Raw genomic sequence first — 12,963 nt, forward strand, 5'->3', positions numbered from 1 at the left:
GGGTGCTGAACTTAGATTTGGAGAGCTCTCACTAATATGAGGATAATTACTAATAAGTTCAAACTCCTTTTGATTAACCAGATTTTCAATATGAGAATAACCAATTTTACTTTCGAAATATCCATTTTCTTTTAAAAAAAGAATCAATCTTCTGATTACCCATATTAAGCTTTAGAGGTTCTTCACTTCTCCATTTCTTGAAAAAAAAAATCATATTCCACTCATTAAAATCTCAACAATTATATTGTAGTATTCAAATTATAAAAATATTTAATCTACATGTTTTCTCTTAACTAGTTAAACTAGTTCAATTTAAGCTTTTTTTCCTTAAATATCAATTTGAACATTCAAAATCTCAATTAAGCATTCTACTATCATCATTGGATCATAAGTGCTAATTTAGAAAGAATAATCTACCTAGTAACTCTAGTCCCTAGAGTTCATACTAACCCAAAGTAAGAATTGTTAAAAAAGAATTTTTAAAATTGATTATCAGTATGATGATTTTAAGTTAAAAATGGGTCATAAATCTCTTATTAAACATATAAGATAACTTAGAAATTCCAAAATCAAAGAATTTTAATGAAACTAAGATTTCACCATTGAAGCTCCTAAAGTAAACTTAAGGTTGAAGATGACATACACATTTGACAATATAAATGAAAATGTAATTTTAAAGCTTCAAATAACTTGAAAATACATCAGGAAACAAGTTACCTCAAATTTGAACTTCCTCGGATTAAAATTTAAAAATCAATAAAAGCTAGTCCATGAAAAATATGAAAAAAAAAGAATGGGATTTGGGGGTGATTTCGTGATGCTCTCAAGAATAATTCTAAAAAAAAAGTAAAATTTGATTCTTTGATGTTTGAAATTTAAGAAACAATCAAGAAAACATAAGAAATTTGAGAGAAAATTGGGGTGAAATATAGGTAAAATGATTTTTCTTTTGTCGTGAAAAGCAGAACCCAAGTGCAATTCATTTGATTGTATTTGAAAGGGGAAATTGTTTCATAACTCCCCTATTTTTATGCGTTTTTTAAACAGTCCTACTATTGTGCACATTCAATTCTCATACTTTTTTATTCAATTTAATCCCAAATTCACTTCTAATTTCATCTAAATTTAGTCTAAATATTTAATTTAGATCAAAATATAAGTTTATAAATATTAGGGGGTGCTAAATATAAATTTCTAGAGGGTGAGAAATATAAAGTTTTAGGAGGTGCAATATTAGATTATCAATAGAAAATAAGAATAAAATATTTAAACTATGGAGGAATTTGAAATTTCTAGGGGTGCGACGGCACCCCTCGGTCCATCCATGTACGAGTTCCAGAATCAACATGCTTTATAAAGAAATTGTATCGATGTATTTGTAGTTGATTGAACCAAATCGACTTCTCCCCACCATTTATTTCTTTAAACATTACCCTCAATGGAGATAGTACCTTAAACTTTCCATTGTTATTGGGGCAAGAATATGGCTACCTAGCAAATGCTTTTTCTATTACTCTTTATTATTTCATTACAACTAATTTTGATAGCTTTACTTTACATTTGCTCTTGAACATTACAACCAATTAAGTAGAGGAAAATGTGTAAGATTTGACCTTTATAATTAGCGGCAACATTTAAAGAATGAAATCCGATAGTCTATCTTAGATCAAGTGATCGTGTTGTTTCTTGTTCTTCATATGCCTCTTGGTGAATCTCCATGACGTAATATAATGAATGATTCAAGCCATGAAGAAAACTATTTTTTACATATAGACATGTTATATAAATATGCAAAGCTAATCCTGGTTTCTTATAGACATTCAAATGTAAGTTATCCCATATTGTTCAGAACAACCAAGAAATCGTTGTTTCTAGCATCACATTGCTTCATTTTCTTTTTGCCGAGAATTATCGCATTAATAGGTTTGAATGTACTCGAGGATCATAGTCTTTACTCTTTACGGTACACTGTTCTCTTCAAACGAAGGTGCACTATGAAACATTTTTGTACGATGCCTATGAGAAGATTTCTCTGGCGTTCTTGACAATAGAAGTTGAGGTTTCCGCCATGGTTATCATGAACCATACTTTTAATTTCCTCACTATTTTTTCCTCTGAACCAAATATCAACACCAACTTGTATGAAATAATATTGCAGAAATGTAAAAAAAAATGAGACAATATTCTTTTTATAGAGGGAAGAATCCCATTCTTTTTATTATTATTTTTTTTGCCGCGGCTTTGGATTTCGGCTTAGAAGCAGATTTTATCTTCGTTGGAGTCTTAGAAGTCGGTTTAGCACTCTTCGGGGACTTGGCAGCAGGTTTAGATTTCGCCTTAGTAGCAGTCGACTTCTTCTTCGCCGGAGCAGAAGCAATTGTCTTTGCCGATGGAAGTTTAATGAACCCTTAACCTTAATCAATTTTTCTGGAGCGGCAAGCTTCTACAAATGGAAGTGCAAAAGCCTCTTGAAAATTCCAAACATGTACTCTAGATGGGGTAAATGACTTTTCAACGCGGCAGTCAACGGTTTTAGGTAGGTGGTTAACAGCCACATAAGCTTTTCATCTCCACTTAATAATGGTTAACCACGAGTGATTGATTTGTTATAAATTAATAAAATTAATGATCAATTTGTTACTTTTAAAATTTTAAGGGAAAAAATTAAAACTTACTCAAATATTAGTGGCAATTTGTTTAGTTTACCCTTGATTTTTTTAAAAATTTATTTAACTATTATTAAATTTGATAACATTGAGAAACGTTAAATTCGGTGAGATATTGTAAATATCACGATTCGAGAGGGAAAAGAAATAATAAAATAATCACTGTATGTTTAGATAAAATAAAACGAGGTAGATTCTGGAATGGAAACGCGAGCGACGTTCGCCTTATAAATAGTCACCCAACAGCAACGTTTCTTACACGCACGCTTCCGTTTCGTCTCGAGTTTTCTCTTCGTCTACTTCGTCCGTTCCTTCCTTCAGTCATGGATCCCTACAAGGTACCCTATCTTTTCCCGAATTCTAATATGATTTTTAAATCAATTGCTCTTTTCTTTAATTTTTCTGATTGTATTGATTTGTTAATCAAATCGAGTATGATGCACTGCGTTCCATCGTTGATCCACGAAGATCTTTGTACCGAACCGTTTCTTGCTTCCTTCAGGATTTGTTTCTTACCTTGGGTTATTATAATAAGATGAGGGATCATGAAATTTATTTGACTACTATTTCAAATAAGATTCTTTGTAAAGATAATTTATTGATTAATCGAGTAAAATTTTCGTTTTGCATCTGTCGAAGACTTTCATTTGGCTGCACAATTATCTGTAGTTTGTGAATAATCATTTTTTTCTCCTTTTGGTATTCTAAATTGGATGATGCAGCACCGTCCTTCAAGTGCTTTCAACTCCCCATTCTGGACAACCAATTCTGGCGCTCCTGTTTGGAATAACAACTCATCATTCACTGTTGGACCCAGAGGTATATGATTTTTTTTACCCCCTTAATACTACTACGGTGAAATTCTTGAGCAGCGGACTGCCATTTTATCATTCGTGATCTTTTGGGGAGCAATTTTCCATTTTTACTATACTTGTTGTTTTGGTATGCTTATGTTGTTTTTATTTGTTCATATAGTTACCATAACAATAAATCTCCCTTTTTTCTGGGGGTGGGGGCGGGGGACCAGGGTTTGCACTCGGCGTTTTGTGTTGTGTCAATCAATTGTAAAACTTGAAGACTAATGTTGAAATTCTTTAAAGAATGTTTTGTCCTTTTAACACATATTGTTTACAAGTTGGATCCCACCGTTCTATTGGACAGGTCCGATCCTCCTTGAGGACTATCATCTGGTGGAAAAGCTTGCCAACTTCGACAGGGAGCGAATTCCAGAACGTGTTGTCCACGCTAGGGGAGCCAGTGCAAAGGGTTTCTTCGAGGTTACCCATGATATTTCTCACCTTACTTGTGCAGATTTTCTGCGAGCACCTGGAGTTCAAACCCCTGTTATTGTACGCTTCTCAACTGTCATTCATGAGCGTGGAAGCCCTGAAACCCTGAGGGATCCACGTGGTTTTGCAGTGAAGTTTTACACCCGAGAGGTAAGAGTTCCCCTGAGTTTATTATGCATTACTTTTTTCGAAATATTTTGGCATTGTGTTGACTTGTTCTTGTTGCAGGGTAATTTCGATCTTGTGGGAAACAATTTTCCAGTCTTCTTTATTCGTGATGGAATGAAATTCCCTGATATGGTCCATGCTCTAAAGCCCAACCCCAAATCTCACATTCAGGAGAACTGGAGGATTGTTGATTTCTTCTCGCACCATCCCGAGAGCTTGCATATGTTTACTTTCCTCTTTGATGATTTGGGTGTTCCACAAGATTACAGGCACATGGAAGGTTCTGGTGTAAACACATACAGTCTGATTAACAAGGCTGGGAAAGCACATTATGTGAAATTCCACTGGAAGCCCACTTGTGGGGTCAAATGCTTGCTGGAAGAAGAGGCAATCAAGGTTGGAGGAGCTAATCACAGCCATGCCACTCAGGATCTCTATGACTCCATTGCTGCTGGCAACTATCCAGAGTGGAAGCTCTTCATCCAGATAATAGATCCCGACTATGAAGACAAATTAGACTTTGACCCTCTTGATGTGACCAAGACCTGGCCTGAGGACATCTTTCCCCTACAGCCTGTTGGTCGCTTGGTTTTGAACAAGAATATTGACAACTTCTTTGCCGAAAATGAGCAGCTTGCATTTTGCCCTGCCATTGTGGTTCCTGGAATCTACTACTCTGATGATAAGTTGCTCCAGACTCGTATATTCTCCTATGCTGACACCCAGAGACACAGGCTTGGACCAAACTATCTGCAACTCCCAGCCAATGCTCCCAAGTGTGCTCATCACAACAATCACCATGATGGTTTTATGAATTTCATGCACAGGGATGAGGAGGTACTTGGCTTTTTTTCATTAATTCTCCTACCACAATCAATGAACTGTTGAATGTCTTAATGTGTTGAATGAAATATATATATGTATTTTCTTGTTTTAAATAGCAGCATAAATAGCCAGATTTCTGATCAGATGCTTTGGTGCTATTTTTCAGATAAATTACTTCCCTTCAAGGTATGATCCTGTTCGTCATGCAGAGAAGTTCCCTATCCCTCCTGCTGTTCTCACTGGAAAGCGTGAGAAGGTCAGTTCACGTGTCTTATTTTCAAAATGATGGATGTAGTTTCAACTTAGTTTAGAAATGCAGTTCGTGTTTGTTCAAGTGTGATGGCCTGTAATGCAAGTTTGTTCTTGTACAATCATCAATCCCATTCAACACAAACATTGCCTTGATTTTAACCGTTAAAATTTGATATGAAAATTGCAAATGTAGCTTTGAAAATATTTATTATTTCCCACCTTGCGCAATCAAATAGCAAAACAGCATTGCTTTATCTTTTGCTTGTGAGAGTAATGTACTTACCAACACTTTGTGGTCACAGTGCATCATCGGAAAGGAGAACAACTTCAAACAGCCTGGAGAGAGATACCGCTCCTGGGCACCAGACAGGTATAATGGAGTTCTTTGCTATTTATAAACTAAAATAAATATATAAGTTTCTCTATCTCAATTTCCCCTTTTCTGCTTTGTCTTGCTGCAACAAGGCAAGAACGTTTCATCCGCCGCTGGGTCGATGCCTTGTCTGATCCACGTGTGACTCATGAAATCCGCAGCATATGGATCTCATACTGGACTCAGGTAGAACACTCTTTCCAGTCGATGCCTCTCAAAATTACATGTATCCATACGAGCTTTACTGGTCTAATTAGTTCGAAATAGCTTACTGATAGAGTTATCCATGGCTGGCATTATGATACAGGCTGATAAATCACTGGGTCAGAAGTTGGCATCTCGCCTCAATGCGAGACCAAACATGTAAAAACATGTATTCACTTGCAGTTGCTGAAAATGATAAAGGAATGAAATGTAGATGACCTCCGGTTGTTTGGAAAGCATAGAAATCATTGTAGATCCTTTCGATGTGTGTGGCATAATTGTAATACTGAAATAAAGTTTCACATACTGTAAGTTTTAAGCTTATGGTTCTGATTAATAAATGCAGCTTTATATGTGTACTAGTATTTATTTGTACTGTTGCCTGCCTTAGCTACCGTGAGTAGGGTGAGCGTTTGATCAAGTCGAGTTAAAAATTGAGTTATTCGAGTTAACAAGTCTTATTTTACAATTTGGATTTGACTTGAAAATTTTTCCGTCAAGTTTATAAAATTCGAGTTGAGTCGGTTTTTGAGTTTATGTTCAAATTTAATTGTAAATATTTATAATATTATAATATTATTTGATTTTAATTTAAGTGACTTTCTATAATCATATATACAATACAAATATATATTTTTTATATTTTTTCTTACGTGATATAAATATATCATACAAAGTTTAAGGTCTAGATTCAAACTTGAAAATAAATTCATTAATTACTAAATTTTTTGAGTTATTCGAGTTGCATTTTACAACTCAATTTGAACTTGAAACTTTTTTTGAGTTGAGTCGAGATTATAAAATTGAAACTCAAAGTCAATTTGAGTCAAATCGAGTAAAAAAATTTGATTTTTCTAATCGAATCAAGTTTTGTTCACCCTTGAACATGAGACCCTGCATTGATTTGTGCATTTCATATTTAAAAATTAAAGAGATACAGATGTTGGATAAGACAATAAAATCGATTTTTTTAGCCCATTAGAATATTCAGATATATATTTTGGGATTCACGACATTTTTTACAGTATTCGTAGAATTCGTCACGTCGAGTGATGGGTTTTAATAAAAAGTATTTTTATTTAAACTCGTCAAGATGACAAGTTCTTATAATTTTTATTAAAATTTATCACAACAAGGTAAAATGTTTGAATAAAAATATTTTTTATTAAAAATTTTTCACCTCGACATGATGAGTTTCATGCAATGTAGAAAATGTCGTAGATCCAAAAATAAAAATGTTTGCGTCCTATTTTGAAAAAACAATTCGGGCTTCCTCATGGGGGCAAAAAAACCCAGTAAAATCTGAAGAAAAAAACCAACGAACCCTGGATGGGCCTTGTTGAGGGTTATTGGATCAGCCCAAGTAGTATTATCTCTGCTATTTGACGGCCTATGAGGTTGGACGTAGATATTCACATTTCGAGCCTATGGCTCTTGTCAGACATGTGTGATTCTCTTATTATTTTTCAATAGTAAATAAATAAAATAGAAAAAATATATGAATATTCAAAATAGAATCACGAAAATAAATAAATTATTAAATAATTAACTTTAGCCACTATAAATGGTAGTGTTCAAAATCGGATGCGAGTTTTAGATACCCAAAAGATTGGGTATTCAGTGTTTGTGGATGCTAAAATGTTGGTCCAGGTTTATGTCCGTTAAGTTTGGATAATAACAAATTAGATACATGCAAAATTTAGGTATCCCTGTTTTCAAGTTAGGGCTAAAATAAATAATTTAAACTATTAAAAGTGAAATAATTTAAGAAATTAATAATTTAGAATGTTATGGAGAAATAAATAGAGAACTAAGAATAAAAGAATTCAAATAAAAAATAAAATTATATAAAAATTGAACATTGAGTCGATGGGTACCTGATTAAGCATTATTTTATGATTTAGAATCGATCCAGAAAATCACCGAAAATAATCAGTAGGACAGCCGATAAAAAATCCGAGTATTTTCATTACAACTTCTAGGGGTGCTTAATGAGTTGAGCAGCTCGTGAGCATCTCAAACTCGACCCAATCAAAACTAGGTAAAAGCTCAACTCGGGTTGACTCAACTCGAACTGGAGCTCGACTCGAGACCTTAACAAAATGAGTTGAGCAAAGTCCAACTCGGCTCGATAAATTTATGAACAACTCCTTAATTTTTTTTTATAACTTTTTAGTAGTTATCTTAAAAAATTATTAATTTACTAATAGATAATAAAAATAATAAATTACTAATCTATTATTTACCTAATAAACAATTAAAAATATTACATTATTAGTTAATAATTATTATTTTACATACAAGAATCAAACCCTAATTATTATTTTAGTATTTTTATGGATTGTTATTTTGGTGTTTATACTTTGAATTTTTTTCATATACACTTTTTATAATTATTTGTTAAATTTATTAATTTATGTTTTCATTAAGTTTAATATAATATCAGCAGATTCCATTGATAGTTAATAAAATAAAATAAAATTTTTGGTGAACTTAATAAGCAACGAGGTGAACAACAAGCTTAATGAGCTTAAATTAAATTATGCAGTTATTTTGGACTTTATTTTTTTTTTACTTTTTTTTCCTGTCATTTTGTTACAATACGTAAATTAAATTATGAAGTTTACGACCAAGCCTAGTGGCTGGGACTTTTTACCTTAATCTATTGTATTCAGGCTCGATTCCCACCCTTCCCCTTCGCATAAATATTTCGTCAATTGTTAATTATCCATCCAAATAATTAAATTTAAAAAATATCTTTCATTCATATTAACATAAATTATCACTAATTATCCATCCAAATAATTAAATTTAAAAAATTTATTTCATTCATATTAACACTTATCACTAATTATCCATCCAAATAATTAAATTTAAAAAATATATTTCATTCATATTAACACTTATCACTAATTATCCATCCAAATAATTAAATTTAAAAAATATCCTCCATTCATGTTGACACTTATCACAATTTAATTAAAAGAATAAATTTATTAAATTAAATTAAAATATAATTTCATTTACTACCAGATCAACTTTTACGTCTACCGGTAAGGACAATTGGTCTAATTAAAACATGTAGTATAATTTACCCTTATTATTTAATCAAAGAATGATTACATCAGCAATGCCAGATTATTCATCGTGCGTTGTGCCCATGCCAGAATCTTCAATTCTTCTATCAAAAAACCCAGAATCACCACCACTCTTAGATTTCCTTTTTTTTTTTCCGTCAGCTCTTATCTTGGGGAGTTTTGGACGGACACAGCCTGTTTATGATATATTTCTTCTTCTATTTACTTGCTGCAAAAATTAATAAATATAAACATTTTTGTTGTTGTTGATATTTTGGTGTTGGTATCCGTTTTAGATTTGGGATATCTTCAAGAATCTCCACATATACAACATCGTGAGTTGCTGTCTTTTGTCTTCTTTGCTGTTTCACGTTTCTGGAAATGTCTTTGGTCTTATCACCTGTTTCCCAAGTTGGTTTTCCTCCAAGTGTTTGATCTATCTCGTATTTGGTCAATCTATTTATCAACAGGATTATCTGTTGAATCTGTTGTCTTTGTGCAATGGAAGATGTCGTTTTCTCGCCGGCCGCCATGCTGGGCGGGCCACCGGAATCGGCAATGGACTTCGACTACATGGATGAATTGTTGTTAGATGGATTATGGTTAGAGAACTCCGGGATCTGATTTCGTTAATCAAAGTTTATCCTTTTCGAGCCATTTCTTTGACCCTTCATTTACATGGCCGGCGTCGGATTCTAGCGGCGGCGGTTCAGGTGGTGGCATTTCTCAATTCGACGGTGAAAGTTAGGGCAGTCCTCAGTTTAGCCAAAGTCACAGCTTGCAAACCGATTGTATAACCGACGGTTCTGAGTCGAGCCGGAGATGGTGGATTGGACCGATAACTAATCCAGGTCCGGCCACCTCTGTTATGCAGAGGTTAATTCAAGCACTTGGTTATATTAAAGCTTCCGCTAAGGAAAACGATGTGCTTGTACAATTATGGTTGCCTGTAAATAGAGAAGATAAACGTTTTTTGACAACCAGTGAGCAGCCCTTTTCGCTCGATCCCAACAGCCAAAAGCTTGCAAGTTATAGGAACATCTCTGTTAAATATAATTTTTCGGCGGAGGAGGATTCCAAGGACACGGCGGGATTGCCTGGTCGGGTGTTCTTGAGTCAGGTTCCCGAGTGGACTCCCGATGTTCGATTCTTTAAAAGCGATGAATATCAGAGAGTCGATGACGCGCAGAGACACGATGTTCGTGGAACATTCGCCCTTCCAGTTTTCGGACAAGGAAGTGGAGCTTGTTGGGCGTTATCGAAGTCGTGATGATGACTGAGAAGATCAAGATTTGACCGGAGCTCGAAAGTGTATGCAAAGCATTAGAGGTCCGTTTCCCTTTACCTTCTCTCCATTCATAACTGTCCTCAATATGCTACTTATCTGGTTTTTCTTTGCAAGCAGGCTGTCAACCTTCGGAGTTCTATAGCTTCCGGTACTCGAAACATGAAGGTAAGTCATCGCAGTTACCGAATAAGTTCAATCGTTAAGTGTTCTAAACTTGTTCTTGCTCTTATCAGACTTACATTGATTGCTACCAAGCTGCTTTACCCGAGATCAAAGAACTGTTGAGGTGTGCTTGTGAGACTCACAGACTACCCCTAGCTCAAGCTTGGGTTTCCTGTATCCAGCAAGGTAAAGAGGGTTATCGGTATTCGAACGAGAACTATGCTCATTGTGTGTCTACCGTGGACGATGCTTGCTGTGTTGCTGATCCTAATATCTGGGCCTTTCACGAGGCTTGCTCCGAGCATCACTTGTTAAAGGTCAGGGTATTATCGGGAGAGCATTCGTGACTAACCAGCCGTGCTTCTCGCCCGACATAACTTCCTTTAAGAAGACCGAATATCCTCTGGCTCACCATGTGATGATGTTTAAGTTGCACGCTACAGTCGCGATACGTTTCAGATGCATTCACACTGGTAAAGCAGACTTTGTCTTGGAGTTCTTCTTACCTGCACACTGCAGAGATCCGGAGGGACAGAGGAATATGCTCAATTCACTATCCATCATCATACAGCAAGTATGCTGCACCTTACGGGTCGTAACCGATAAGGAGCTGGAGGAAGAAACCGACTTCGCAGTTAGTGAAGTTGCAGCCCCTTCGGATGACATACCGATTAGAGACGAGTTATCGAAAGAACAGTACACTCATGGTTCACATAAGTTCTCTCAGGAAAGCTCATCTTGCCTCACCAAGGTCCAGCAGACTTGTGGCACTGCCTTGGTACTTGAAAAGGAAAAGCCAAGGGCTATGTCTGATGATGTGAAGCCGCATCAAGAACATGTTAACCTAAGAGAAAGCATCGAATACTGAGATTCCGCGTTCAATGAGATAAGCTTTCCGAGTGTGGCTATGGGAAAAACGGGAGAGAAGAGGCGTAGCAAGGCAGAAAAACAATCACTCTGCAAGTCCTCCGTCAATATTTTACTGGAAGCCTAAAAGATGCTGCAAAAAGCCTTGGTGGTAAGTGTCCTAGCTTTATTGCAGGGTATACTAATGAAAATAAATGCACATTGTTCCCTCATTTTTTCTTCCTTATAATTTGACGACTTGTCCTGTTTTCCTTCAATCTTCAGTGTGTCCCACAACCTTGAAACGAATCTGCAGGCAGCAAGGAATAAAACGCTGGCAATCTCGGAAAATCAAGAAAGTTGGACACTCGTTAAAGAAACTCCAGCACGTAATCGACTCGGTACAAGGTGCCTCTGGTGCTTTTCATATTAGTAACTTCTATACAAATTTCCCTGAGTTAGTGTCTCCAAAATTGTTAAGAAATGGTGCATTATTGACCTCGCCGATTAATGATAAGCCAAAGCAAATAAACATATAGCCTGAGGGTGGTTATTTCGCGTCCCAAGCTGCTACTTCGAATTCACCTTCCTCCTCGTGTAGTCAGAGTTCCTGTTCGATTCAATGCTTTTCGAATGAAACACATCAGCCTTCGAAATTCAACATGTCCGGTAACGAAGAGCTCATTATCGGAGATTGTTCCGGGACGTTGAGCTAAAAAGAGTGAAAAGTGATGTAGAGTTGCATGCCTTAAATCAAGAAGAACCAAAGCTGTTCCCAAGATCCCAGAGCCTTATCTCTCTCAAGGAACAGGTTAACTGTGACGTATCGAAGACTGCCAGCCGAATTGCTCGAGATTTAGAAGCTCCGAGGGTGGAGGTCACGTATGGAGATGAGAAGATCCGGTTCCGCATGCAGAGCGAATGGCGGTTTAAATATTTATTGCATGAAATTACGAGAATGTTCAACATAGACGATATAACCAGATTCGATCTAAATTACATGGATGATGATTCCGAGGGGGTGTTATTGTTGTGGAATTCGAGTTAATTTCCACCAATAATAATAAATTCACCTTAAAAACTATTATCTAAGTGAATAGTGTGAAAATGATTGTACTAAAAATCACACCTAGGTAGATTCCCAGAAAAGATGAGGGATCACAATGGTCCCTCTTAAAAATCACTTTCCTTAAACAGAACTACCAAGACAACTAATTTTAATAGGACAATAATTAACAACAACTATATCCGACAATAGTTATTAAATAGATATAAAGAGAATATTAAAATTTAACGAGATTAGACTAAAATTATATCTACCTCCTCGAATACTACTAAAATAATATTTTACTAACAGAAGAAATATTACAAAAGAGAGAATACTAATAGCCTTAAATAATGAAAAAATATTATATTTGTGGGATGCTTAACTAAATAGGAGGTTAATTCTATTTATAACAAAAGAATTTCTCTTCTTTCTTATATACAACCCATGTGAGACTTTGTCAAAAAAAAAAATCAACAGTTATTAACATGTGATGAAGATTTGGTGGAGTGCATTGATGTGTGTGGATTCGTCGCAGGGAAACACAATTAAACTCTCGTTGCAAGCTTCTCGTCATTATTTGGACCAGTTTTCGGGCACTGATCCTTGGTGAAACTGTCTCATTGGTATCTGTACGTTACTTCGACGTTCCCGATGGCAGAAACCTTAATGCTCTCCGGAGACGGTAACGCTTTCGGAGGCGGTGCGCTGCATGAAGAGTTCATCAGAAGGGGGAAATGATTTGTGACAGCAATATTTGGGGAAGAA

General features: G+C 35.5%; 1 protein-coding gene and 1 pseudogene across 2 annotated transcripts; both read left to right on the forward strand.

Moving 5' to 3' along the window:
• The first annotated feature begins 2,897 nt into the window (after positions 1–2,897).
• Positions 2,898–6,130, forward strand: LOC120157237 (catalase isozyme 1-like). Of its 2 annotated transcripts, XM_039168446.1 has the most exons (9): positions 2,898–3,004; positions 3,389–3,485; positions 3,828–4,105; positions 4,184–4,960; positions 5,115–5,204; positions 5,503–5,570; positions 5,666–5,759; positions 5,881–5,966; positions 6,006–6,130. In XM_039168446.1, the coding sequence occupies exons 1-8, from the start codon at positions 2,990–2,992 to the stop codon at positions 5,938–5,940; spliced, it is 1,479 nt and encodes a 492-aa protein (XP_039024377.1). In that variant the 5' UTR covers positions 2,898–2,989; the 3' UTR covers positions 5,941–5,966; positions 6,006–6,130. The 2 variants fall into 2 exon arrangements, with proteins under 2 accessions (XP_039024377.1, XP_039024373.1); XM_039168442.1 differs by having other exon boundaries at positions 5,881–6,130.
• A 3,109-nt stretch (positions 6,131–9,239) lies between these two features.
• Positions 9,240–12,886, forward strand: LOC120157265 (annotated as a pseudogene).
• The last annotated feature ends 77 nt before the right edge of the window (positions 12,887–12,963 follow it).

Source organism: Hibiscus syriacus, unplaced genomic scaffold, assembly GCF_006381635.1.
Source record: "Hibiscus syriacus cultivar Baekdansim isolate YM2019G1 unplaced genomic scaffold, ASM638163v2 tig00002840_pilon, whole genome shotgun sequence".
Classification (NCBI taxonomy): Eukaryota; Viridiplantae; Streptophyta; class Magnoliopsida; order Malvales; family Malvaceae; genus Hibiscus; species Hibiscus syriacus.

Coding starts and splice junctions, on each gene's coding strand:
- LOC120157237 (XM_039168442.1), top strand. Junction 4,961..5,114: donor TCATGCACAGGGATGAGGAG/GTACTTGGCTTT, acceptor GCTATTTTTCAG/ATAAATTACTTCCCTTCAAG. Junction 5,760..5,880: donor GGATCTCATACTGGACTCAG/GTAGAACACTCT, acceptor ATTATGATACAG/GCTGATAAATCACTGGGTCA.